This window comes from Fundulus heteroclitus, chromosome 18 (assembly GCF_011125445.2).
Source record: "Fundulus heteroclitus isolate FHET01 chromosome 18, MU-UCD_Fhet_4.1, whole genome shotgun sequence".
NCBI classification, from domain to species: domain Eukaryota; kingdom Metazoa; phylum Chordata; class Actinopteri; order Cyprinodontiformes; family Fundulidae; genus Fundulus; species Fundulus heteroclitus.
In genome coordinates, this window is record NC_046378.1 from 32,396,571 (window position 1) to 32,423,840 (window position 27,270).

At 37.5% G+C, this 27,270-nt stretch overlaps 1 protein-coding gene across 4 annotated transcripts in view; it reads right to left on the bottom strand.

The window, feature by feature from the left end:
• Positions 1–716: 716 nt before the first annotated feature.
• The window catches only part of cadm2b (cell adhesion molecule 2b), a 218,194-nt gene continuing 191,640 nt past the window's right edge, over positions 717–27,270 (bottom strand). For 3 of the 4 annotated variants that reach the window (XM_012879610.3, XM_012879607.3, XM_036149549.1), the window contains 6 exons: positions 21,661–21,819; positions 21,268–21,358; positions 20,930–21,108; positions 9,065–9,091; positions 3,624–3,746; positions 717–3,515 (listed from right to left, as the gene is read on the bottom strand). In XM_012879610.3, the coding sequence (XP_012735064.1) occupies positions 3,397–3,515; positions 3,624–3,746; positions 9,065–9,091; positions 20,930–21,108; positions 21,268–21,358; positions 21,661–21,819 (698 nt within the window). In that variant the 3' untranslated portion in view covers positions 717–3,396. The remainder of the gene's footprint in view (positions 3,516–3,623; positions 3,747–9,064; positions 9,092–20,929; positions 21,109–21,267; positions 21,359–21,660; positions 21,820–27,270) is intronic. The other variant, XM_036149550.1, reaches the window with a different exon arrangement.

Here is a 27,270-nt window from a genome sequence, read left to right on the forward strand (position 1 = left end):
AAGTCCATCTAAAAAACACCGTTAGTTCTTCACAAAACTTTGTTTTAGTTCTTTCTATCTAAAATAATGATAATATGATCATTGCTCCTTTAAGTGCCAAAATGGGAAAATTGTACGGTAAGTTACAGTAAAATCCGAAATAATAATTAAAGTTTTTTTTTCATACATATTCAGTTGCTTCTTATTATTTATTAGTAGAATTAGCTAAGAAAAGCTAAAATCAGGCAGTTTGTCTTCAGTTTTCATTGTCCACAATATTTTATATATTTTATCCCAGTAAATAGACAAAACATATGAATGCTAATTGCAGCATGTAAATGCTGTAAAACAGGAAACAAAATCAGAGATTCATCTTTTTGTGTTTCTAATGCTCATTAAATGATTGAAGGCGAGAGCCTTAAACAATCTGTCTTGAAATAGAAATTTTGCATATATTTATAATACTGCAGGCTAAGACTTTACAGTTCCATTGAATAACAATTACAGTGCAGCTTGAGCCCAAGAGCTGTCAATCAATATATGCTACTTTCACCCACCAGTAGATGTAAAGACTGATATTATGACTGCAAGTAAGAGCCCTGTAATTCAAAGTAAAAATCATTGATATTGAGTTCCTTTCAAACCACAAATCTAGTCACAACAGAATGACAGTTTTCAAGTTGTTCATTTTTTTTTAATTCGCACTTTGTCCCTCTTTTTTTCTTTATTTTTAAATATTTTTTTTTACAGTGGCATAGTTGAAAAATGAATATTCAGTACTGAGAAATAAAGCAAACCTCAGACACCCTCCATAAAAAGCAAATTAATTACAGCAATTAAATCTTTGTACAAAATGACTATTTATAGCATCGTACGGAACCAAAAAAATAACATGTATGAGCATTGGCAATGTGGTTCAATTTCTTGGATACAATGGCTATATACAGTTAGAGGATGTTTGATTCACCAATGCCTCAACATGTCATGTCATGAACTGTTTGCAGCAAACTCAAAGGCCATAACGGTGATCCTTGTACTGTTCTTTATGACAAATTACAGAATTAAAAAATGGAAAATGTAATGTCAGACAACTACTTCAGTGTTAACAACAATAATACTAATTAATATAGTATCATATCATAAATCTGAATCAGTCATAATAATAAATACATAGTCAGAATTTTTTTTTTTTAATTTTAAATAATTCATTAGAATCCCTGTTTGAAGAAACCTTCAAAAGTGTGAAAACACTCATCAAAGAGACAGGAATGAAACGCATTCCTCTTTTGTTTACTGAAATTATCTGGCGAGCTTTGAAAAAAGTATTTACCCTTTTTAGATTTTGTCTGCTTTTGCTTTGTTGGCACACTGAAAGGCTTCAGATCATCAAACAGCTTTTAAAAGATAAGCCGAGTAAATACAAACCGCACTTTTCAAATGATGAATTCATCTATTAAGGGAAAACCCTATCCAGACCAACTGCATGTGACAAATAATTGCCCACTAAACCTAATCACTGGTTGTGTCAGTCATGGCAGCCATGACTGACATCAAGCATATGTGATAAAGGGCAACGAGTTTTAAACATAGCTGTGGAGGAACTTTTTTGCTCTCATTTGGAGGGGTTGTAAACATGACCAAAGCAGCCCCAGTTCACTGCACAAGCAGAAATGCTGTAAGTTTTTCTGCAGATATAACAAGATGCACACTTTGCAAAAAGCTCCCTTTTTTTCAATCTACAGAAGAATTTTCCAAAAGTTTCCGGGTTAACCAAGAGAATATTTTTGGACAAATATGATATATGCCTTTTGCTCTTTTTTTGTCAGCACAGGCTTTTGCTGTGGACCACGACAATGGAAACAATTTCTAATGATCGAATCAGAAAGACTGTTTAGTGGTGCTATTAGAGTAGTTTTGGTAGACCGGCTCCTCTTAGGCTGGTTGACCACAGTGGTTCACCAGAGTCATTAAGTCTTAGAAATGGCATTGTAACCATTTACAAACAGGTGTCAAGGACTTTTAATTTCTGTGGATTGGGGCAAAATGTGTGGTGTGTGGCTTTGTGGGATACTTTAGCTGACTTCATGTTGTCAGACATGTTCTCTTTAAGTGATTTATTGATTCTATGGGTCTGACTGTAAAGCGACCTGGGAGTGGTAAGTGCATCCCAAATACATACGGGTAGTGCCTGGAAACTACTTTTTGTACATTTTCATGTTATCTGTGTCTACCTTTATAATTTGTTTGATCTGAAGCATTTGTCATGACAAAAAAAGCAAAAAAAGAAGAAATCTATACGGGGGCAAAAGCTCTTTCACAGCACTGTACATGCCTTGTGGCAACATAAACTCAATGGAGAAAAAAAAAATCTTGAGATGTGGAATACATTAAATAGTGTATATGCTAATATACAAAACGTAATGTGCCAGGGATCCCGAGATTCAACAATATTGTTCACAAATATTCACGTTAGCAAAGTATTTTACAGCAATATCCACACATTAAGCATAGTTGTTGTTCAATAAAATTCAACATAAATAATAAAGCCCCACAAAGTTCCACTCATTCAGTTTGGATTTTACATTTAAATAGCCAACCAAAAAAAAAAGAAGAAAAAAAAATTCCTGATCCATTACGATGACCAAAATCTTTATTACATGACAGACTCCATCTCTCCATCTAGACTCGTTTTGAATCCTGAGACAAGATACAGTTCACATATTTTCCCTCTTTATTTTTTTTTTTTTTTAGTCCTCAGACTTTGTGCTTTAATTTTCTGACTTTCATAGTATAAAATAACAGGATATGACACAACTGAAATCAAATAATCAGCGTATACACCTTTGTTGAGGAGATGGTTTCTTTTTAGGACAATCGTTTAGATTGTGCTTGTACGTTTTGTTATATCAAAATGTCTGTCATGTTATGTTACACATTATGGCTGTGGCAGGATAACATCCAGGTGACATCCAAGACAAGTGCTTAATTCAGAAAGAAGTTATTATGTAAATGTTGGATGAACTGATGCATTTCAGCTATTCTGTTCTTAAAGTAAAAGGGTTTGAAGAGTTCAGCCTTGACTGTCTTAAAACCGAGCACATCTTTTGTCCCCTCTGTTTTTAAAAGATCTGCAGACATTTATGTAAGAGAGTAGAGAAAGTTGTTGACACAGTCAATGAAAGAAATGCCGAAAAACGTCTCATTTTAGGCACCAAAAAACTAAAACCTAATCCAACCTTTAGCTGTATCGATAACGAAAGGAGAAAGCTCTTTTAAAGTGACGTTAAACCAACCATGAGTTTTCTGGAAAAAAAACTAAAGTGAGGGGTAAACCCAGATCATGTTGTGACACTGAGGCAGCTTAAAATTGCATGTCTCTTGTTGAATGTTGAAACGAAGGAGGAAGGAGCAAGAGGTCTAAATGAAGTACTCCTTCTTTTCCTCTGCATGCACATGGTTTCCCTCAGCATTGATAATAGCCGTGTCTGCGTCGGGGGCATCCTCTGCTCCTTTGGCCTCGTGTGTTAGATATGTTCCTGTAAATATATATGCGGCCAAATAAAAAAAAATCCACCAGCAGAAAAGTTCAAAGCATGTTTTTTTTTTATATTCAATCCAAAAAGAAAGAAAGTGACCTCTTTTACCTTTATGTCTAGCCAGATATCTTCCGAGGACTATTATCAAACACAAGGTGATGAAGACCACGACTGCAACAACACCTCCGATTAAAGCATGGTCAGGTACATGTTGTCCTAAAGCATTAGGATCTGAAAGAAAACAAGCAGAGGTATGGATGTGGAAGAATAGACTTATCTGCCATGGTGTCAGGCACCTTTTAGCATTTAGAAAAAGTCATCAAGAAATGTTTATATTGTCATACGTTTGTGTCAAAAAATCTTGAAGGGTTGAAACTTGAAGCTAACTGCAGTCGGCGTTTTCATTGTTTTTCAAAGAGGATAGAAGTTTTAGCCCCTTAACAGTCGACTTAAACCTATTGTCTCTTTAAAACGGGTTAATGCTCACTTTTCTGAACCAAGAGACGTCTGTGTCATGCCCATTAAAACACGAAGGCACGGCCATATAAGCATGATGACATTGCACCTAATAGCGCTGTCGTGAAATCTGAACAGTTTTCTGGACAATAAAACCCGAGAGATTATTTACACGGGAGCACAGTTTGATCAAAGTAAATGGATGAAGAGGATGAATTTCTCCACAACCATCAACAACAGCATCTAACCTGGAACCAGCTTTTGTACCAGAATTATGAAACAATACAAATGTTGGATTTAACAGGAAGGGATGTGTAGCATGAGCCTCATGAAACGTTTTAGGACAAGGTAAAGTGACTGCAGACAGACCTAATGAGTTTGAGTGGTCTGACACAGGTAAACTGTCCTTAATTAAACACAGACTTATTATGTGTAGAGAAGTGAGACTTGCACCCTGAACTTTTACTTTTGTTGAACTATGCAAATAATCACAGATAAAACCACAAATCTTTACAAAAAGCACCAATCCACTAATCTACGAGGTGCTATCCGGTTTAACTGCTGAGAAAAGTTTTGTTCACATTGCCAGAGTTGCAGGCCCTCATCATTTATAGTTCTTGTTTCATAATACGTTCTGCAATTCAGCATCAGGGTGTGTTTTTTTTCTCTTCCCCAAGTTGCATTGAGGTCTCTGAGCAGAGGATGAGGATAGCGTTTTTCAAGCTTCGGTATGATGCCCCCTGACGTCTGTCCTATTATAAAGTGTCAGTGCCTGTGTCTTTACGGTGCACCTCTTGTGTTCTCATTATCTCAAGCTGATAAATAGCCATGGCTCATGCTCAGTTTTGCAAAGTGACCTCAGGAAATTATAGCGGTTACATTTTAACAAACCTTGTAAATGCAACATTTTCAAACCCTCTTTTTTACCATCCAAAAAAAAAAAAGAAACTTGGAAAAACGTGAAGTTGTGTGACATGCTTTTTAAAATCCCATGCATTTTACGTACAATACAGGGACCCATGAGTTACCACATTGGGTTTTGAGACAATGGTTACTTTCAAAAGTAACCCGAGCTGGGTTGAATGTTGATGGGTGTGATGATTTGTAGTGCCCTCTCAACAAATGGCATAAGCAAATGCCGTGTCACTTGTTCACATTCGTTCTTATCATTGTGAAAAACACAATTTAGTACTTACTAAACAAAATACACAGGAAAAGGCAACCACATGTACCCAAGCATGCTGTGTAAATTTGAACATGTAACCATTAAATCCTTTCTCATTTCAATCCTGAAGAAAAACAGCAAAACCAAAATTAAGAACAAGTGCACACAAATAATAGGATGACATGTAAGATACCACAGAGAGCCAGAAAGGAAAACTAAAGAGTGACAACACCACAGAGCTGCTGATGGGACGGCACTTCTGGTTCAGTGGCAACTTCTACAGAAGTACAGTTTTGATTTACTGTAATATAATGTAATAGTTACTTACCCTCATCATCCATATTAATGTCTGATTTATGTGGATGGGGGGGGGGGGGTGGTTAGATAGGGTCACTTAAAGTCTTGGAGTCTTGGGGTGGCACACTGAAACTAAAAGCCATAATTTCAGGATTTTATTCTAAAGTTGTAGTAAGGCTGTATGTAGAAAACCATCTTAGAGACCTAAAGTAAATGCCTAATATCTTTTGGTTTATTGTTTGATTTTTATAATAATAATTGAACGTTATTGATCTCACAATGGAGAAATTCACTTCTGCATCTTAACCCATCCCCTTGGGGAGCAGTGGGCTGCCACTGTACAGTACCTGGGGAGCAATTGGGGGTTAAGGGTCTTGCTCAGGGACCCAGAATGGCAGCTTGTGGGAGTTGAACTCAGAACCTCTGGGACCTGAAGCTCTGTGCTCTAACCACTAGGCCACCACTAATGTTACGAATGATCTAATGTGCATAGACCAATAACAGTACAGTTAACATTTTGAGTCGAACAAAAATCTAATTTTATTGTGTAATTATATTAGGAATAAGGTGCACATTTATTGATTTATTGAAAAACAAAACAATTACTAGGGGAAAGTAGATACTGACAGATAAAAATAAAGGTGCGATAGAAGGTCAAGAAGAGCGGCTGCCTTGCTGGCTGTGCATATTGGGAGGAAATGCTAACCTGACGCTACTACAATTTACACTGGCCAGTGGGGTGGCCAGTGGGGTGGTCAGGACATGGCATGGTGTGGCCATGGACACCCTGGCCACCCCCTGGTGGCGCCATTGCTTTGTATAGTCAACTTTTTTTGGGCAGCTTTGAAATCTCATCCAAACTCTGCTGTAGTCCAAGCAAGTAAACTTCAGTCCACCTGTAAACATGGGTCACAGTTTGCTTGCAAGCAAATTCTGGTGCAGTTAGCTCAAGTTAATATCCTTGTGTTTCCTATGTTGTCATGGGTGCTACGTTTAAAAACCAAACTGATGTGATGCAGGTCTAAATATGAGATGTTGAAGGAGATTTAGTGGAATATCTTGCCCTGTTATGTCTTTGTTTTTTGATGTACTTACTTTCTGAAAAGTTAACAAAGACATAGCATTCCCAGTGTCCTGCTGTATTATGATCGGGTACATTATTTTTCCATGATTTCACCGTTTCGTATTGTCTATTATTTAGTTTTTCATTAAAAAAAAGTTTTAAAGGTTCTCTGGGATTGATATTTCCATACTCCATGGGCATTGTGGGCAAATAACTATTGGCCAGATGAATCATACGATACGTGATGGGTTAAAAGTTTCATAAGCTACATTTACATGGACAAAAGTAATTGGAATAAAGGGCCGATCTGAATACAAATGTGTCATGTAAACACCCCAATTGGAATATAGTGATCAAATTAAGCTCAATCGGAATGAACTTGTATTCTGAATGAGACGGGTGGTTTATGCCGACAGACATTTCGATCAGCATGCATGTAAACGCTTGTCAGGGTCAAGTTATTCTGAATGTGGCAAACTGACACAAGTGCGCGTGAGTGCCCAACGTCAATGTGACGTATTTCTGCTTTGAGTGGCGGAAATACGTCGGGAAGCAAATCTGGCTGTGCTCTCAATACAACCTTTGTGTTAGTGACATTAAAAGAGCTAAAAATTATTATTCATTCAGTAACATTTCAACCGTATTACAACCTGGTGCAAGTCCAGCCTGGACGCTTGGAAAACAAACAAACTGGTACACTACTGCTTTGCTATTTTTGTTGCTCAGCAAAGACGGAAATACTTATTTCATAGATTTCTTTAAATGAATTTGGTAATTATGCATGTCAGAGTGGTTCTATTCTAAATAAAGCTAGCTTGATTGGATCAATTGATTGTGTGCCTATACAATCCGATTTTTTATTTCTATATTATTTAATCCGATTACGTTTCAATCCGATCGTCAAATTTTGTGCATGTAGACATAGCTACTTTCAGTTTCAACCAACTTACATCTGAGATAAGTAGAGTCCTCTTTATTGTAGTATAAGATTGTTTGATGCTATTACTAGGTCTTTGTTGTTACATTTGAGTTGAAGTATAATTTGGTGCAGATGTGGGGTTTACATTATATTCAAGAGCTGCATTGCTCGGCTTGTGGGATTTTTCAACATGCCCAAACACTCGGTGGATGACTAGTTTATGATGTGATCCATCTGTGTATGTTACAGGGTTAAATGTATAGTAAGGCATTTATGTGAGTATTATTTTCCTACTTTGCCTCCTCCAAACATTGATAATTTTGGCCAAATTGTTACTTATTGTATCATTATTCCACCCTGGTAATATACTGCATTATTTAATGTACAAACATTATATGGCAATCATGGTGTAGTTGATTTAATGCATGAAAATTGTCATGCTCTTTGTTAATATGATTATTAGATCTAGATATTAAAATTACTTTCTACTGGTAACTACAAGTATACCATAACTTCTGATGCATACATCAAGGCCATAACAGTTTTAACAAAATCTGATGTTAATTTGGGCATTTAATTGAGAACATTACTATGCAAAAGCAATATTAATATACTGATTGATTTTTTTTTTTTTGTAAACTTCATTAAATAGCTCACTCATTTTGCTATTGAAAAGACATTTGAAAAGCATTTCCTTAAAATACCGCCTTTCATAATGATGTTACTTAGCAACGGAAATTATAGTGCTATTACATTTCTTCAAGTACTTCTCATAGCACTCCACTGACAATAAAGCTTGGTTAATTGCATCCCAACATATATTAAGCACCAAGCAAGCAGTGTTAATGTGACAGTCTGAGGCATTGAGCATTTCTTGGCGTCGGTCAAACATGACCAGCATTCCATCTGGGGACAGTGAGTCACTGCTGTTGATTTGGCATATGCCACTAAATCCCATTCTAGAGTCGCGGATGATCACAAAAGAGTTGACATATGCTATTACAGCAGGAGTGGTATGTCACCAGCCACTCTTGGTTCTATGCACCTCTTGGAAAACCGCAGTTCCTTTCGTTTAGCAGCTCATAATGGAATCAGCAGCTCACCTTGCAGTATTTTGGCTGCTCTGATTTTAAGTGACATTGAGAAAACATGAAATAAGGACCTTTATCCTATTTATTTTTGCATGGACATCTGCTGTTGTAGCTTACACCTACAGTACTTATTCTGGAAAGGATCATTCAGTAGCATATAAATGTATACAAAAGCTATCTAAACTATAGGGACATATTTGCAAACATATGATGTTATATTCAGGACATGGCCAGATTCTACAAAGGATTTTTTTTAGACATTTATACGCTAAACTACAAGACTACCACGAATCCAATTTTTCGCATTTCACTTTCGCAGGCACAAGTTAGTATGAAAACGGGAAAAAAAAAAAAAAAATAGCAACATGTTGTGTTGTAACTTATGCAGTCCGTGGCATGAATAGATAGAAAGCGACTCGTGTCAGCAGAGCGAGCATCCATGCATGTTGATGATTTGGCTCATGCAGGGTGAGGCCATGATGTGTCCTGACCCAGAGCCAGTTCCAGCATCACACACACTAATTCTGGCTTGCAACGATCATCCACTGGGATATTTACCTGTTGTAGGCCCTGGAAAATCTTTGGCTGTTGCCATGGTTGTAGACAGTGACAGCAGTAGGGGAAGATGAGGGGAACAACACCATGATATAAAAGGTGACCACAGGTTTCAAAGCAAAACATAATAGCTCAGCATGATCTTGGGTTTTGTTTAATAGGGTGCAGGAGTGACAGAAGAAAGCTTGCTGTCGTGCTGAGCTAGATTGCAGAAAAAATATTCACTAGGTGAGCAGCAGAAGATAATGTTTGTTTTATATACATGTTCTTAGAAAGCTTAAAGTCCATGCTTAAAAAATATTAGCTCCCATGTTAGCTATGAAGAATTAAGTCCAGGTTTTTTTTTTTCTTCACTTGATTGCAAACATAAGGCCTGTATATTCTCCACATTAAACAGGAAATTTGTTTGTCAATTTAAGGTGGCAGGAACAAGAACAAAGTTTGTTCTTCCGAGCACATTTCAGACTTCATGAGGAACTCAATTGGAGAACTCCAGGGAAGCCCAACCCAGCCATCGAACACACCAACAAATATCTGACCAATCCCACAATGAATGGTTCTCGGAGTGAAACAAGCTGCACAGATGATGTGTCGAGAACAAGCGGCGAGAACTTCCAACTAACTTAATTATTTTCTTGCTGATCTTGGAGAAAGGATGTATTTCTCAGTTTTTGCAGAATTTGTACAGGCCTTTACTCTCTCAAAAACGGTTGTTAATTTAATCCAAATGTTGGCTTAGGCTATTGAGAAAAAAACATGGTAGTTTTAATCAAATAATAGGAGGGAAATTGTTATTGAGGTTCTTGGGTTGAAGAAGAGACTAGAAGGACCCTCATTCTTCAAAGGCCGCCGTTTTAAACTAACATTGACATGATCTAAGTGAACTAAACCTCTGAAAATTAGAATTGGTTTGATGGCAAAATTATTCTTTATGTTAATGTTAACATCCTTTGTTAATCACTTCACACTAGAGAATCAGTTTTTATAATTAATATAAAATTAGCTTTAGCGACAAAGCGTCCAAAGCTTTTGTCACGCGGGCCAAAATTGTCAACCATTCAGTAATCCATCCTTTTAGAACTTCCTGGTTGTACTACTGTAACTCTTAACAGGAAATAACCAGGGCGCTCTGTCATAGGTTCAAGTCCAACATGCGGCAACGTGATTCTTAGCAGGTACAAAGAAACGTGAGCGCATCACTACCTCTTTGCACTAGTCGCCTGTTTCTTTCAGGATCAATTTTAAAGGTATTTTGTTTGCCTTTAAGGGCCTTAATGGCCTTGCGCCAGCATATTTGTCCAACCTGCTGCACCCCATGTCTCATCTCGTTCCCTCAGGTCAGCTGACCAGATGCTGCTGCTGGTCCCTAAGTAACGGAGGAAATTGAGTGGCAATCGAGTGTTTTCTGTTGTGGCCCCAAAGCATCGGAAGAATCTGCCTCTGGACATAAGATGAGCTCCCTCAGTTGATGTTCCTAAATCTCACTTGAAAACACAGATTTACTCTTAGTTTTTTAACACAGTCTGACATTGTTTGTTCTATTTTTTTGTCTGGTTATATTGTTTGATGTTAGTATTTTTAGGATTCAATTTTTTTTTTTCTCTCACTTGTGTTTTACTTGTCCAGCACTGTGTTTTTATTCTTCTTAATATGCTATTTAAATAAATAGGGTATGGTATTTGGCTAATATTATTAGTTATTTGTTTTAATTTTTAATCTGATCCATTTTTACTGCTCAATTAAGAGACAAAAAACCTATTATAGCTTGTATTCATTGATCTCTTGAGGCTGCACTGTTTTTTTAGCACAGTTGCCTTACCTAATATCCAATATGGCAGGTCAAATCAATAACCACGCCCTATTGTGATAAAGTAACCCAGGTCGGGGTTAGAAAAATAGGCCAAGCCATGTTGTTTTCCACCCAGCAAATGTTGCAGACCCCTGGTGCAGAGGGTATGTATGGGGTCCTGTCAAGTGTTGTAGACTCTTGTCTCCATTGCTCTTGTGTGTTTGTACTTCATTGCTATTTTGATTGTTGGAGCGGACATTTTACTAGTCCCTGTGGTTACAATATGTTCAGCTCCTTTAGTTTCCAGATCATATATAAGACTTCCACAAGGATTTATACACCTCCCCTTCATGTCTCTGCAAAAAGGCGTATTTCTTTTCTTGTACAGCATCCTTATATTTCCCTGAATCTTCTGTGATTCTTTCAAAATAAACTCACGGTCACTTCCCCCTACCTTTCCTCAGTTCACTTAGTGTAGAGTCTTATGGGGTTTTCAGACTAAAGTGACAATGACACCTCTGAAACCCATTTATTTGTTTTGCATGAGCTGCCCAACTCCAGATTTGCATTGTGCTCAGCAAAAGAGTGAAGCCATCCCTGTGCAGCCATTACACAGAATATATCTATCTTGGGCTCTCGAACAACTGGAAATTTCCTGGTTAATGTGAAAAAAAGAACTCCTTTACAAGCCCCAAAGAGCTCTCTGGATTATAGCATCTTATCCTTCCTTTTTCTTTCTCGGTTTTTCGCTGCTTCTGCTTTTTATTAGGAAATCTAGTGTTATAAAGCACTAGTCCTGCTGGCAGCATGCACATATGCTTTAACGTATTAAACTGACTTTGAATTCGACTGTAAGATTGGATTGAATGAACAAGATATTTATATATAAAAATTTGGGTTTTTGTTTTTCTGTAAATTGCCTTGAGATGGCATTTGTTATAAATTGGCACGATACAGATCAACTGAATTGAACAGAATTATTTTTAGTGCAAGTGATGCTACATCACAGCTGAAAATGGCAACCTAAATTTTAAAACAAATGTTTCCTCTTCAGCACTTGATTTGAACTGGTCTCTGAATCTTGACTTTTATATGTTAGATGTGTTATATATCCATTATTATACTTTATCACCAATGCAACATTTTAAAATCTTTGCCCATTTGGTGCTGTACGCCACAAAAGTGCAGCGTACGTCTTTAAACCTAGCAATAAACTGAACCCACAGTGGTATTGTTCTGGCTTTATATCGCTGGACTCACAGTGACACCCTCTGTGCATTTTTGAGGAACTTTCTTGTTCTAAAGTACTCTTTTAGCCAGTCAATTGTCTTAGCATGCACGTCTTTTTACATATTTGGTTGCAACTGACTGGGGGAGATCGTCAAAGCCAGATCAGAACAGCAAAAGGACAGAGCACATCCTTGTTGCCTGGCACTCGGTGGTAATTTGTGCAGTAAGCAGCTTTGAGTGGGCCTCTAGATTTATCTTCTAAAGTCCAATTGAGTGCTAGATTAAAGCAATTAGTGTCTGTCTGACGTTCCATTTTTTTTCTTGCATTTCTAGTTCACACGTCATTGTCTTCCTTAGTCGGAGGCAGCGCACAGATTTTTTTCAGTCTAATTTTACCGTCTTGAGTGACTGTTCAGTCAATCGGCGCAATCAGTACCTGTGTGGTCCTTTTGATTCCCTTGTGTGCTTTTCGCATGTTTTGAGCCTTATACCTACTCATCATTGTCTCGATGATACCTAGAACAACATCTTTGATGCTGTGCAGAGGATATTTATTGGCCAGCACCTTGATGAAATATTATTTGTAAAATTTAGGTTCCAGCATTATTCAGCTGAAGCCCTGAATGGGTCATTAGCTTGTCTTTTAGTCTATATAGTTTAGATATTAGAGTATGATGGAAAACATGCTTATTACTTAGTCTCAGCTTAATTTATGTATTTTTTTTTTCATATAGAGAGCCGGAGCTGACTAGCCTCTTTCTGATACACTTACAGCATACAGTACATCTCCATGGGAATTCAGCTGTAAATAACTTGAGGTGTTCATTCTGTAGCAATCTCATCTTGAGGATCGCTCCTCTTATGGATATGACCTTTTTTCTCCCCTCCAAGTGATACTTCTGGTCGTTTAGTTTGCTATGCTGAATTCACATACCTTAAGAGACTTTCAGAAGTTAGTAACATAGCCCTATTATGGGGCCAGAAATATTATAGGTATCCTTACTCATGATATAAAGTGTCTGGTCATCAACTCTTATTTTAGTGCTGATGGAGCTTAATAGAGGACATCGGTAGCCATTTTGAAATAGTGAGGATGCTAAAGATGGTTATCACTACCCCTACTCTGGAGTGCCTTTCAAAAATATTCATAGCCCTTAAACTTATTTCACATTTTTAGTGTCATAACTAAAAACCTCAATGATTTTTGGCAATAGACCACCACACAGAACAGAAATTGTGAGGTGGGAAGAAAAAGGATAGAGCCTTAAATAAATAAATAAATCAATCAGACAATTACCTGGGAAATGCATTTGTATTCAGCCCCTTGAGTCAATACTGTATAGAGTCCCCTTTTTTTGCATTTATAACAGCTATTGCTTTGGCATATGTCTCTGTGAGATTTACACATCTAGAGTCTGAAATATTTTCCCCATTCTTCTTTGCAGACAACTTAAGCTCAGACAGACTGACTGAATAGTGTTCGTGAAGACCACATTTCTTCCCTGCCATAGACCCTTAATTGGACATAGATGTGGACTTTCAACCATACTCTTTCTATTTTTAACAATATATTGACCTGTGCTCTTCAACATGTCTAAAGGTTGGGATATTGTTTGAAAACTTAAACTTCTTTGCAGCCTTATCCTACACCTGCCTGGTGTTTTGCTGGGCCTTCATGATGCCATTTGTTCACCAAAGTTCTGTAACAAAGCTCAGGCTTAATAAATCAGCTGTGTTTAACTGAGAATAAATAAAAGCCTGATGAACTTTCCTAATCAGGGGGCCTCCCGGGAAATTTGGGGGCATCAAAATAAAATTGGCTGAATACAAATGCATGTAACACTTAGCAAATCTTTAATTGTTGAAAGCGGAAAGCTTTTCCACAGTTCTTTGTGCTAGCCCGGTTTAGATGTAGCATTATCGTTTGCGAAGCTCGTCTTAATGTAATTTGCTTCCCTGTAAACGTTGTGTTGGATGTTATTTTGTAGATATTAGGTTTAAGAAAATACAGCTTGGAAAATGCACGATCGGTTCCACATTCAAGACAAGTAAACCATTTTTCTGGGGTTTATTGCCAAGCTGCATTTCCAATATTTTGATATTCTCTGTTGCAGTCGATTAAAGTTTGCAGCAGTAGTCCACAATTACAGTTTGCAGGATTGTATGGCGGGGGGAAAAAAAAGTCTTGCAAATAATTTTCAAATGGTGAATCAAGAGTAGCCTTGCAAATTTTGCTTCAACATCTTTGCTAAATCCTAATGAAAAGAGAATTTAGCTAAAAACATCAGGTACAGACAAAAACTTTGGTTATTTAAAAGGAAATCGAATTGCACCAAACAAAGTTTATGACCTGCTCATAAAAAACAAACTGCTTCTGAAATCTTCATACCCTTTACGTTTTTCTGTTATAACACAAAAGCTATTTCAACTGTCATGGTAACCATTCATCATATTTTACATGCAAGGTACTCTTGTGGATCCGTATTAAAAAGTCATGCATAAACACTGCTACACTAATAACATTCAGAGCTATAAACCAATGCTTGCACACGGATTATATGATTTTGGTAGTCATTGTAGCACAAGTGCATGCTTATTGATTTGTTAAACAGGTAGAAACCCTTCTGCAGAAGAACACTCCAAACAGTTTGCGTTTTCTATTTTCCGCCTCTGCAAATATACTTATATTTGTGCAGTCATTTGCAAATATGAAATAAATAATGTGATAACTTGCTCCTGTGATGTCTGAACTAATCTGGAACAGTGTAATAAAACAGTTCTGCGTATAAAAAAGGGAAAATGAAAAGGAGAGCGCATTGAATTCATCAACTGAAACAAGTCTATTTTCTAGCCCATAGCTTGGTTGTTAGCTCATCAATCATCAAGTGTGTGCTGAGCAACATGTTTGTGAGTGCATGAGGTATTGAGTCGGGGCCTCAGTCAGGGTGTAAGTGTACCTGTTGATGAGGCTTTGAATGCACTAATCTGATGTTGGAATCTCTGCTTTACAAAAAAATAAATAAAAAAAGGGACATATAGGAGGCTGGGCATGCTTTTGAAAATCAAAATGGAGCTAAAACGGTTGGACTCATGTCTTCCAGATCTGTTTTAGTTTAGTTTTGTTTTTGTCACGTGAAAAACATTTCTGATTAAATAAATGTTAATATCAGACAGAGATAACCAGAGTGAATACAAGCCGTAGTTTTCAAATGATGATTTCATTTAAGACAAAAACTATTTTAAACAGTAATTGCCCCCCTTTTATTCACCACACCCAGACTTTATTACTGCCTGACCTGTAGAATGTAGAAATCCTTTTAAGGTTCTATGTCATGCTTTTTTTTTTTTTTAAAGCCCTCCAAAGTCAACTATAGACATGTATATTGTGAAATATCGCCTTTGGCACTACAGAGTATTTGTTTGTCATGAAATATTATTTGTTTTCTGGTGCTATTTTTCCAACCTGGCAGAAAGATGCTTGCATTCACCAGGACGCCACCTCTCACTGTGTGAGGTCGCCCTAAAGCCGCCGGAGCATGGTATGAAAAAAGAGCAGTTGCTGTGCAGATTAAATGCTAAAAGAGCCACTTTGAGTGGTCAGTGCACATAAATTACTCTAAGAAGACATGGTAGCTCATCCTGGAGGTCACAAAAGAATCAAGAGCATCTAAATCACTGAAAACCTCACTTGCCGCAGTTAAGGTCTGTGTTCATGGTTCACCCGTAAGAAACAGACCGAGCAAAAGTGGAATCCGTAGGGGGGATTCCCAGGTAAAAATCTCAGCTCACCAAAAAGAACACAGAGACCTGTCTAACATAACAAAACCATTGTGCATTTACCGATACGTTCTGGGGAAATATTTTGGGGACTGAATAGACAAAAGTCAAGCTTTTTGACATGCTACCCGTCTCATCACTCACAAAACTAAAATGAATCTAGCAAAAGAACATCACACAAAATGAAATAAATAAATAAAAATAAGAAAACAAAGAAGAAAAATAGAACATCACGCCAACATTTGGTCATGGTGGTGGGAATCTGATGGGGATCTTTTGCTGCTTTAGGAGCTGGACAAGAGATACGAGGGGAAAACCATTGGTGACCAAACAGAAAGAAAAGAACAGACCCATAATTGTCAAAAAAACATCTTGATGATCCTCAAGAATTTGAAAAATTATTTTGTGGACTGACACGACAAGCGTGACATTTTATGGGAGTTCTGAATTCGTGTGGTGTACAATTAACTCAACATTTCACAAAATGGACATTCTGCCAAACAGGAAAAGTCATAGTATTAACATTCTGCGTTTCATTTTTCTTTCTTTTTTGCCCTCTCAGAAACTGGATATTTTGCAGAATTTGGGAACCAAAGAATTCTCTCTCTCACCATGAAGGGCAATATCAGTTCATGGGTTATGCAGCAGGACAATGGAGACATGACCTTTAACAATCCATTCAAGCTCAAAAACCCTCTAGTGCGGCTGAATTAAACAATTCTGCAAAGAAGCGTGAGCCATTTTACTCCTCTTAAATTTTAAGGACTCATTGCCAGCTATCGCCATTGCTTAAGGGCATTTGTTTCTGCTGAGGGTGGCACAACCAGTTGATAGGAAAGTTTTTCACATAGGCCTAGGTGGATTTAGAAACCTCTTCCCCCCCTAATAAATCTCACATTTTCTTTAGAAACTGTATTTCTAATTTACTCTGGTTATCTTTGTCTGATGTAAAATTAGTTGGATTATAAAGGAATATAAGGATGTCGAAAGGTGAAAACACGACAAGTGTGTAAGGTGGAAATGCATTCTTTTTTTGCAGCCCTGTAGATGATAATTGCTTAAAAAGATTTATTTTTACATCAATGAAGTCTTTAAACACTTGCATTCATGCTCATTGGGTCAAATGTAGATTCAAAGACACAAATATGATGCTGAAATGGTAAGAAATGGATCCAAAGCTTTAGAGGACTTCCATCTGCATTTAGGAAAACTACTTTCTGTTGCTACATCTCGTGTGCAGTGTTTCTTATTTGTATTTGAAACAGTTTATTAAAAGACCTTATTTTTAGACAGTGATAAATTGTGCTTGATGGATGACATTTATGGCTCCCCGGCTTCCCTGTCATTAGCAAATTAGGTTTAGAGGCTGAGATGATCCGAAAAGACCTGGCAAGTATTCAGCTCATCACAATGTAGCCCTAAAGAATGAGTGTCATCATCAGTGGAAATGAGCCTGTCTAACACATCTTTTGCCTTCTTAACTCAATTTTTCATTCCCCTAGCAACTAGGCCCTCGGTGTGCAAGTGTTACTGAGGGATACACGTTCTATTTCTTGAGTTGGTTCCGTAGGCTTAAAAGCTTCGAAGCATATAAAAACCTCTCAGAACCAGAAAATTCAACATTTCCTTTTCAAATTTTAAATAACAGTACATATTCTTAGGCAGGCTCCTTAGCTTTGAAATGTGACAAAGAATCACCAAAGGGTAGCCAGCTATGGGAGGATAACATAGAATAACCAGGCTTTGCCGTGTTCTCTCATTCAATGAGTATGCTGAAAGAGGACACAAAGATAATAGTCTGGAAGAAGAAAAAAAACGTGTGACTTCTTTTTCCTTATCCTGAAGCCTTTCTAAATCTCCCAAAGATGCTGCCTTGCATCAAGTAACGATTTGTGAGTCGAGAAACCCACAGAAATAGGTTCCTCTCAGACACACTGTGCTCTGGCATAGCTCCAATTAATTGCAGGAAGAAAAAAAAAATCATTGTCCAAGTTGAACATACAGTCCTCTGTTCCTTATTTCAAAGTTATATTTTTTCATATATTTAATAGATCGCAGAAACACAGGATTCTAAGACTGCAATGATTTTTTTTTTTCCAGCAGCAAAGCGTCAGTTTTTTCAATCCACTGATTGTCTTGGGATGTTTATGTTTCTTCCTAAACTAAACCTAAGCTACATTTTCTCCTTTTTTCCCCCAGATTCGTCCCCTGATGCTGCACTGTCATAACGGAGAAAATATTCTTGAGTGCAAGCTTTAGAAGAGACCTGGACTATAGATCATTCTGTTGGCCATCACAATGAGGTACAAAATTAATAGCTGTTAAAAATTCTTACAATATGTATTGCCATATTTGTGTCAGATATGGTATAACATGTTGATTCGGAGATGACGACAAGAGGGCGTTTACATTGTGTCTTGATATTAATAAAACACATGCACTCCTCACTCTGATAACGCCAAGAAATCACGTGTGTCATGGTTTAAACGTGTGGGTCATCATACCTGTCTGGGAATTCCCAGTCAAGGGATTGCTGAATGATTATTAGTCCCTGACCAAATTCAGCTCCTCATACCTGCTGCTGTTCTTTTTTTTTCCTGTGATTTTTGTCAAATACACCTCCAGTGAGCTGTGAGGCGGGTGTTTTACGCAGACAATTTCTAACAATCACAGGCAATTCCTGTGCGCATCACTTGCAAAATGAATTTGTACGCTGTGGACATTATTTTGTTGATAATACAGATCGGGGCTTTTTCTAGCAATTTAAGGTTTGCTATTAAATGACACAGCTAAAACATTGACTTTACTTCATATTCTGACCATTATCTAGACTTTGGGTAGTTTTCTTGTTGCCTGACAATCTTTCTACATACATGTCGAGCACCAGGCTTCATTTCTTTTGTGGCAATACGCAATTAAGATACAGTCTTAAGAAAAAAATAATTGCCCGCTTGGAGGCTATTTGATTTTCTTTCTTTTTCTTTCACATTTAAACATTTTAAATCATTTAGCAAATTTCAATATCTAACAAGATTACGCTTCGTTAAAACATGAATTAATTCAATCTCGTTCATTCATAATTGGGCCACATCCTGGCCTGATTCTTGCCTGATCTGTATAATAGAAAAAGCACTTAACTATAACCTGTCGGATAAATGAAGTGTGCTGAAAGATCTTGAAAAGCAACAAACCATGTCCCAATCTATAGGCTTTCAGGGACTGATGAGAAACACATATGACATCTATTGCTACTGAAAGGGTAAAAGAGACGTTTCTAAGACACGGGATTCCAGGGAACCACAGTGAGAGGGGTTATCCCCAGATGGAGAAAACAGGGAACTGTGGTAAACCTTTCCATAAGTGGACGGTCTATCAGTTTACTTCAAGAATGCACTGAAAACTCATCCAGGAGGTCACAAAACAGGATTGATCAATATCTAAAGCACTGCAGATCGTGACTGTCAACAACAAGAAACAGACTGGGCAAAAATGGCACCCATGTGGGCGGTCCAAGGTGAAAACCACTGCTCACCCAAAAAGAACACAATGTCCCTTCTAACATTAAAAAAAAAACACATTTTGATTCTACCTAAGACTTCTTTGGAAGTATGAAGACTAAAGAGACAAAAGTTTCTTGAATATTGTATCGATAGTGAAACATTTAAATGAACACATTTGAGAAAAAAGCATCACACCAACATTTTAACATGGTGCCGGTAGTTTAATGATGTAAAACTGTTCTGCTGCTTTGGGACTTGGACTACATGCCGTAAATGATGAAACCATGAGTTATAGTGTGTATTCTAAAATCCTAAATGAAAATATCTGACACTCAGTTAAAGGCCTTTTAGCCCAGGAATGCTGGGATTATGCAGCAGGGTATTGGTCCTAACCACACCAGTGTTTCCCCACCTAGCTGGCTGAAAAATCTACAAAATAAAGATTTTGGAGTACTCTTGTGAAAGTCACAACTTAAACCTAATTGAGGTGCAGTGGCGTCACCTTAACCAAGGCTGTTAATTCTCAAAAATCCTCCAATATAGCTGGAATAAACAATTCTGTAAACAGGATTGGGCCAAAATCCCTCCACAGTATTGTAAAAGGTTGATCGACAGTTACTGCAAACCCTTGATCTCAAGGAGGTATTAGGTTTAGGAGACGATTACTTTTCCACACCGGTCAAATATTGTTTACATAGTTGTTGTTTTTTGCCTTATTAAAAACAGAATTATCTGAACATCATATTTACTCAGGTTATCTTTATCTGATATTAAAAGTTGCTTTATGGTCTCAAACACCAAAGTGTGACAAAGAAAATAAAACAGAAAAAAGAAATCTGGCAGAGCACACAGTTTTTCACAGCACTTTGGATGCTAGTGCCAAAACTAAATGCATTTAAAGGGATGTGGTTCATATTTAACATATCGGATGGAGCAAGCAGACCATTAGTTTCCGTCAGTCTGGTATATTTTGAATAGAGAGTGAAAGTGAAATGACATTCAGTGTCCCATTCGTTGATGAAATACTAATTAAAACTTGATTATTGCTGTTTAAATGTTGATCTTTAAAATGTACTGTACTCAGGACCATAAATGGGCTTGGCTTTCATAAAACATCTTGTAATGTTATGAGTTGCGAAAAGAACCATCATTTATGTCTCAAAACCTTTTTAAGTACAGGTAACTTAAAAATAAATAAAAATAATGGAGAATTGCATTGAACAAGGTTAATCATCTTAATTCACTCAATTATTTTAGATTGACATTAAGATTATGTGGAATATTTTTATAATATCACTTGGTGATTGTCAAACAAAATCCAGAAGTTGCTGAAGTTCCTCTTTTTTTATTTTTTAAAACTGCTTTATCATTAAAGTGAGAGCTGAAGCTTAACAATATTCAACTTTTTTTTTAAATAGTTTTTTATTTCTTTTTCCATGTACTAGGTAGATAAATAATTATTATGACCCTTCCATTACTCAATACATAATTAATGTAAATCAATAAAGTGTTATGAAACACAAGGTTTGATCATATGCAAAAAAAAAAACAAGCCGTTGCTTTAGTACCCACCATATACAAAGAGAATATACTCAGCAAAGCTGGTCCCCACATGGTTGCTGGCCTCACACCGATACGTGCCGTTGTCTGTTTTATTTAGTGTTGTGATGGTTAGCTCTCTGCCCTCCACAATCATGCGCTCAATGTCTGGCAGCTCTCCTCCATCTTTAGACCAGAGCACTGGTTCGGGTCTGGGACAAGAAAATAAAAAAATAAAAAAAATAATAATCCCAATGATTTTGTAATTGATAAACTACATAAAAGGAGATACATGGAGAAATTATGCCCCGAATCTAGTCTTTAAAAAGGTAGCAAATATAAATTGTAGTTGTGAATGTGATCCAACTTACATTGGGTTGCCTATGGAAACACACTCCAGTTTGAAGTATTGCCCCTCCTGGGGAATTATCAGTGAATGTGTGATTTCTAGTTGGGGTGCATCTGCAAAAAAGAAAAAGAAGAGAAGAAATCTCCAATACTGTAACCCACCTGTGTGCATGAAGCTGTAATACTAACAAAAAGCAAAGGTGGTTCGCTCTTTACCCTCTGAGTAGCCTTAGCTCTAGCCTGTATCTCTGTTGCACTTTGGAAGTAATCCCTTACCTGCAAACTAATCCTACACTAATCCATAACAAATGCAAAGCTAAACATGCAGACCTAAATGTAAGCTCCTTTTTATTCTTTTGTCTGTGTTCCTTTTCAGTGCTTACGCCTAATCCGTCTTTATGGGTGATGATACTCACAGTGGACCTCCAGGACCTCAGTTGTCATGTAGGGTTTGTACAGAGACACGTGTTCCACACTGCAGGTGTAAGCGACGCCATCGTCCCGTTTGTCCACTTGCAACAACAGGCTGCTCCTTACTGTAAATGATTTTCCTGTAGCGTTGACCTCTGTAGTGCCTAGAGAGAGAAAAACAAAGTATATGCCAATTAGCTTGAATAATTTATTTTAAATAATTCCAGTTGTTGACATAAGCTTGTGTTAAGATAAATTGCTTTGAAAAAATATGTATACGCCTGGAACTTTATTGCGATTGTGTGTGGGAGACAAAAATAAAACGGTGCATAATTGAACTTATCCATTTTGGTTTTTATGTTTAGGCTGTTTGTCCAGCAGGACGATAAACCTCCACACCAGTCTCATGTCCTCCATCCTTAAGCTCCTCCCTCTCAGAGGTCGCCACGGAGATCCCATCTGTTTCTAACAGGTTTTATTCCAGAATTGCCCTGAATGTACTTTCATATATTTTCCCATCAACTCTTACCACCCTCCCTATCTCCTGCTTAAGAAAGACACCCCCAGTACCCGTTGCTGCCTTCCGGACGTTTCAAGGTTAAAGTGATACATTAAGGGTGTTAGTTTTACACATATCACTTTGCATGTGGCATAAAACGCTCGGTGCTGGTTTCATCCGACCAGGGCCCCTTGATCCCCATAATTTCTGTGTCACGTACTTGTGTGTGCCATCCTAATAATTTACATCCAACTCCATGTCTGTGGTTGTTAAGTGACAACATGAAGAAATGGCAGGCTAACAAAAGTTTCATTGTTAATTTTTTAAAAAGAAAAGTATTAAAATCTATGTGAAAAAATGCCAGTTGTGGGAAAGAACACTGCAGTGTTATTTTCCTCTGTATCTCCTTTGAGGGAGAGAATCTTTGGCCTTTGAAAGCTGAGGCGAGGAAGAGAGAACCGAGAAGAGAGAGCAATGTGAGCGTTGACTCGGTTGGTTGAGCGTGTTTGCTCCTCTAGGACCATCTCTCAAACATCCCACTCAAACAAAAAAAAAACACACACACACTTCACCAGAAGACTGGGGGGAATATCTGCGGTTGTCACACTTTCACATGTTCTTTTACTTTGTTTTAGTTTCATTCGCAAATGTTCGCCATTAAAACGCTCTAGTTGCCGTCTTTAGGTCTGTTTTTGGGTGACTTGCGAAGGTTTCTTAATTGGCTTATACAAGCTTAAAAGTTGAAACATTTGTGTGTAGTTTTCAAAGACTCAAGCCAGGACTCTGGAGTACTGCCTCAGTTAAAAAAAAAACTAACAAAAAAAACAACAACAAAAGAACAAGGACATTACCAGCAGTGGCCTAAGAGGTGCCTCTTAATTATAGTACATGTCACATGAAATCCTTTAGTTTATTAATTGTTAAAAGCAATATACAATAAAACTCAGGCTCATCTACTATTCATCTTCACTTATTCTTTCAGAAAAATGTGTTTATCATTTAATAAAATATTAAAATACTCATAAGTATCCTTCAATCATATATCATTAAATACATTTTTATATCAGGTGATAATAATCCTAAAAGGCGCACACACTTAAACGTAATTACCATAAATAAATAAAAATGTGCCTTTATAATAAAAACTAAAACGACAAAATGACAAGACTTGCATCTAAAGTTCGAATGCCCTGAATTTTGCCTATCAGTACAGAGATGGTAAAGGAAGTGTCTCTGCGGCATAAAACACAATTCTCTGCAGTGTTTACTTTCATTTTGTCAAGCCGCCTGCAGCATTGGAGCTGCAACAGAGAAGCTGTCAGCCTGTTTCAAGGCAGCTGCTGGCGTCGCCAGAGAGCATGTTGTGCCAGCTTTCGTAAGAAACAGGAATATGCCCAGGTGCATCTGCTTTGAACCAACGCCCAAGATGCCAGAGCATCTAAACTCTGGCAAATTTAAACGTGCCTCTAATTACAGCCTCGGCATCAACACCTCAGTGGTATGGTTTGATTGACTTCAAAGATGCTCAAGATCGTATAAGACTAAAACTCATTGTGGGAGATCTTGTTATACACTAATTAATATGCTGTCCTCCTCTAAGATTAATTACAGTTTAATATTAATTGGGTCAACATGTCGTGCTTAAGACATAAATCTATATAAAGTTCATTTGTTTATTTTAAGGGGCGTCAGATAATTTCAGACCAAGTCTTTAGGAAGCGCTTGCTCAGAGTAGATTGAAACTTGCATACATTCCTGTAACCCATTGTCTAGTTTTAAATGTTTTTTTCACTTCAGTAGCTGTAGCAATGCCTTGATGCATAAATCCATTCATCACAACAAAAGCAAAAGACTGTTTTATTGGACAAGTTGGTAAAGTATTAAATGATTAAGTTATTTTAGCTTTACTGAGTTTTAGTACATTTAATATTATTCATTGGTAAAAAGGTATGAGTTAAACTATCTGCTGGTGTGTAAAAGCTGGTTTCACACAGTTTCCTTGCTTGCAACCTGGCATACTGAATAACAAATACAATGGACAAAAATAAGTCTACATTTTTCCCAGTAAAATATTGACATTAAATTCATAACAGAGTAATTGACACATGCAAACAATTGAGCAAAAAGACATAGAAAGCCAAGAAACCATCTTGGACCATCAGCTGGTTTAATATTAACAGATGGGCCATAAACAGTTTCTTTTTACTAAAGAATTCCACAGAGTGGTACGGTTGATAAATGCAAAAAAATAAACAAAAAAGTCTTACCATTGCTAAATTTACCAATGCCAGTGGTTACAGCTGGTGTTTTAAACTTCTGAATGTTTCAGTGAGTGCCCTTTGAGCCAAAATATATAATAAAAGCTATAATGGAGCGATACTTTTGCTATAAACCAGCTACAGCCAGGTGCCTTTAAGATTTCAGACAGATTTCCAACAGGGTCAAAACAATAATGGAAGGAGTAGTTCATGAGCCAAGGAGCATTCACACAGAGCTTCAGAAAGTCCTGGAAATAGTAGGTACAGTTTGTCCACAAACACAAAATGCAATCAGAATCGGCTTCATTCATCAAGTTTGTGATAAGAACAAATAATTTGGCTTAGGTGACACTTTGCTATCAAGGAAGACATTTTAAATATAGGTGTACAAATAGATAAAAGAACATGTAATATAATATCAGGTCTGTTAAACTTATGGGATATAGACCTGTTCAGTTCAGTAGCAGATAGAGTTGTTAATCAGTGTTTTGGTGTTAATGAAATTAATAACAGGTGAACTGACAGTGTAACAATGAGACAACCTAAAAAACAGGAATGGTTCTGCAGGTGGAGGCCACAGATATGTTTGCCCCCTGTTTTTACTTTCTTTCAGTAGTTTTGTATTTCACTGAAGCCAGAGTCACTACTGATGGTATGGGGAGAAACTTGGACCCTACAGAAGTTGCATAGGCGGTCCAACTCCACAAAGATGGCACATCAGTGTGTGCCATTGCCAGAAGGTGTGCTGTGTCTTCCAGCATGGTCTCAAGAGCATGGAGGAGACATGCAGTTACTCTAGCAGAGCTGGGCAAGGTCGTTGGAGATCCTTAACTCATCAGCAGGACCGGTATCTGCTCCTTTGTGCAAGAAGGAACAGGAGTACAACCAGAGTCCTACAAAATGACCTCAAGACTGGGGTATGAGATAGGTCTGGCCATGTAGATTTTTGCCAACCTCTATTGACAGACTGACATGTTTTATTTATCAAATTCAAATTTGTCAAACTTTTTCAGATTTTTATATGCAAAGCTTTCGAAAGCCATTAAATTTTCCTTCTACCCTGCAATTACATGCCATTTTGAGTAAATTTCTCACATGAAATCCAAATAAATACATAGAAATCAAACTCCTTGGCACAGTACACCACGCTGCACCATGATATTTCTCTCTTGCTCTGCTTTTTTTTTCTTTAAAAAAGAAGCTGGACTGATCAAAGTTGAATTTGATCTAAAAATCATGATAACATGGTTCCTCATTATCTGAATTCAAATGTCTTAATGACTTTCCTTGCCTTGACTAGATAATTGGAATTCTTTTTTTGTGTCACAAAGAACCGAAAACTTTGTGTATGCAAAGGGAGTGATGGTGGGTGGATTTTTAATCAGCAGATTACAATTTGAAGCTGAGCTGTCATTCAGTGGCACAAGAAATCTGTATAGCTCTGCACCCTGTAAACAAATTACTTGACTCTGGATGACAGTTGCACTTTGAAGTTTGTAAGGCTGTGTGCTTCTAATATACATTTTTGAAAAACAAATCATCAGAGCATGAAATAAATGTGACATCTTTTTTGCAATTACACCTGCAGTCGTCTTGGAGCCTTACAGACTGCCCCCCTCCCCCCACCCACCCGCAGGTATAAATTTGACTGACAGCAGACACTGGTGGCAATGATCTTCCGGAGACGAACCAGTGGCAAACCATGCTGCTCCTAGCACATACACACCAAAGAATGCTTTAAAGCCGAGCCTACAAAAGATTTAGATCCTGGAGCACTGATTGACATTCCCCATCTTTGACACTTTGACATGGAAATCAGGTTTTTAAGTCAAGACCTCCAGTCTCTGCGATGTTCGCTATCACTCTTTGTAAGGCGCACACAGGTCTGTTTGTCCCAGCAGCATAAAACCCAGTGCACCCAAGTAAAACTAATAAAACGTGTGTTCAAAAGACACCAGTGTGATGCAGATTTGTGGAGCCTGATTATTTTTAGCGATAAGGTGTTTCTTCAAAGATGTACATACCAGTTCATACTTCAGATGTGCACGAAAAACACACCTATATACTAATATAGATTTTTGAGGGTAAATTATTTATCTTAAGTTGCATTGTATTACCCTAAAGCACAAAAAAAGATATAATCTCAGTTCCTCTTGAGATGGACAGCATGTCTGGTTGTGATGTTGTGTGCCAGCTCTCCGCTGGCCTTTCAGGAAGCTACGTGCATGTCATTCCAACAGGAAAACTTCATATCCCAGACCTTCTCCCATCAATCATCATGCCATCTTGGGCAGACACAGACAGAACCACCAAGAAAAAGCTCTCTGGTGCAAATCTTCAATAAAGAGCAACTGTCACACAGAGCCTCCACAGAAAGCTCAATTGTGTTAAAATTCTGTGTGCTTCACTCCCCATCATTAAGCTGGGGACCAGCTGTTCTTGAATGTTCTATTAAATATTCTAATGTATTTGCTTTCTGCATTTATTTTTAGCTTCTCATGTTTACAAACATGAGAAGTGGAGTTTAAATAAATAGCATCCTACTAATGCTTTCCTACCCATCTGACATTGTGGCATACATAGTTTGAAGCCAGACTGCCACAAGGAGATTTTTGGAAAAAAAATATTCTGGTGAACGAGGGTTGCATATTTGGAACACCATATGAACAATGCTTGTTGCAGCAATGACACTAGAGCATAATTTAATCTCATGCTATGCTATGCAAACACTCATCTGCACTGATGAAAAGTTACTCACCTTGCCATGCCTAGTGAAAGTAGCTCCAGGTGAAGGCAGTATGGCATATTTTCTGACTAATTCAGCAAATGTTTATTTGACTATACAGACTTTGTATAGA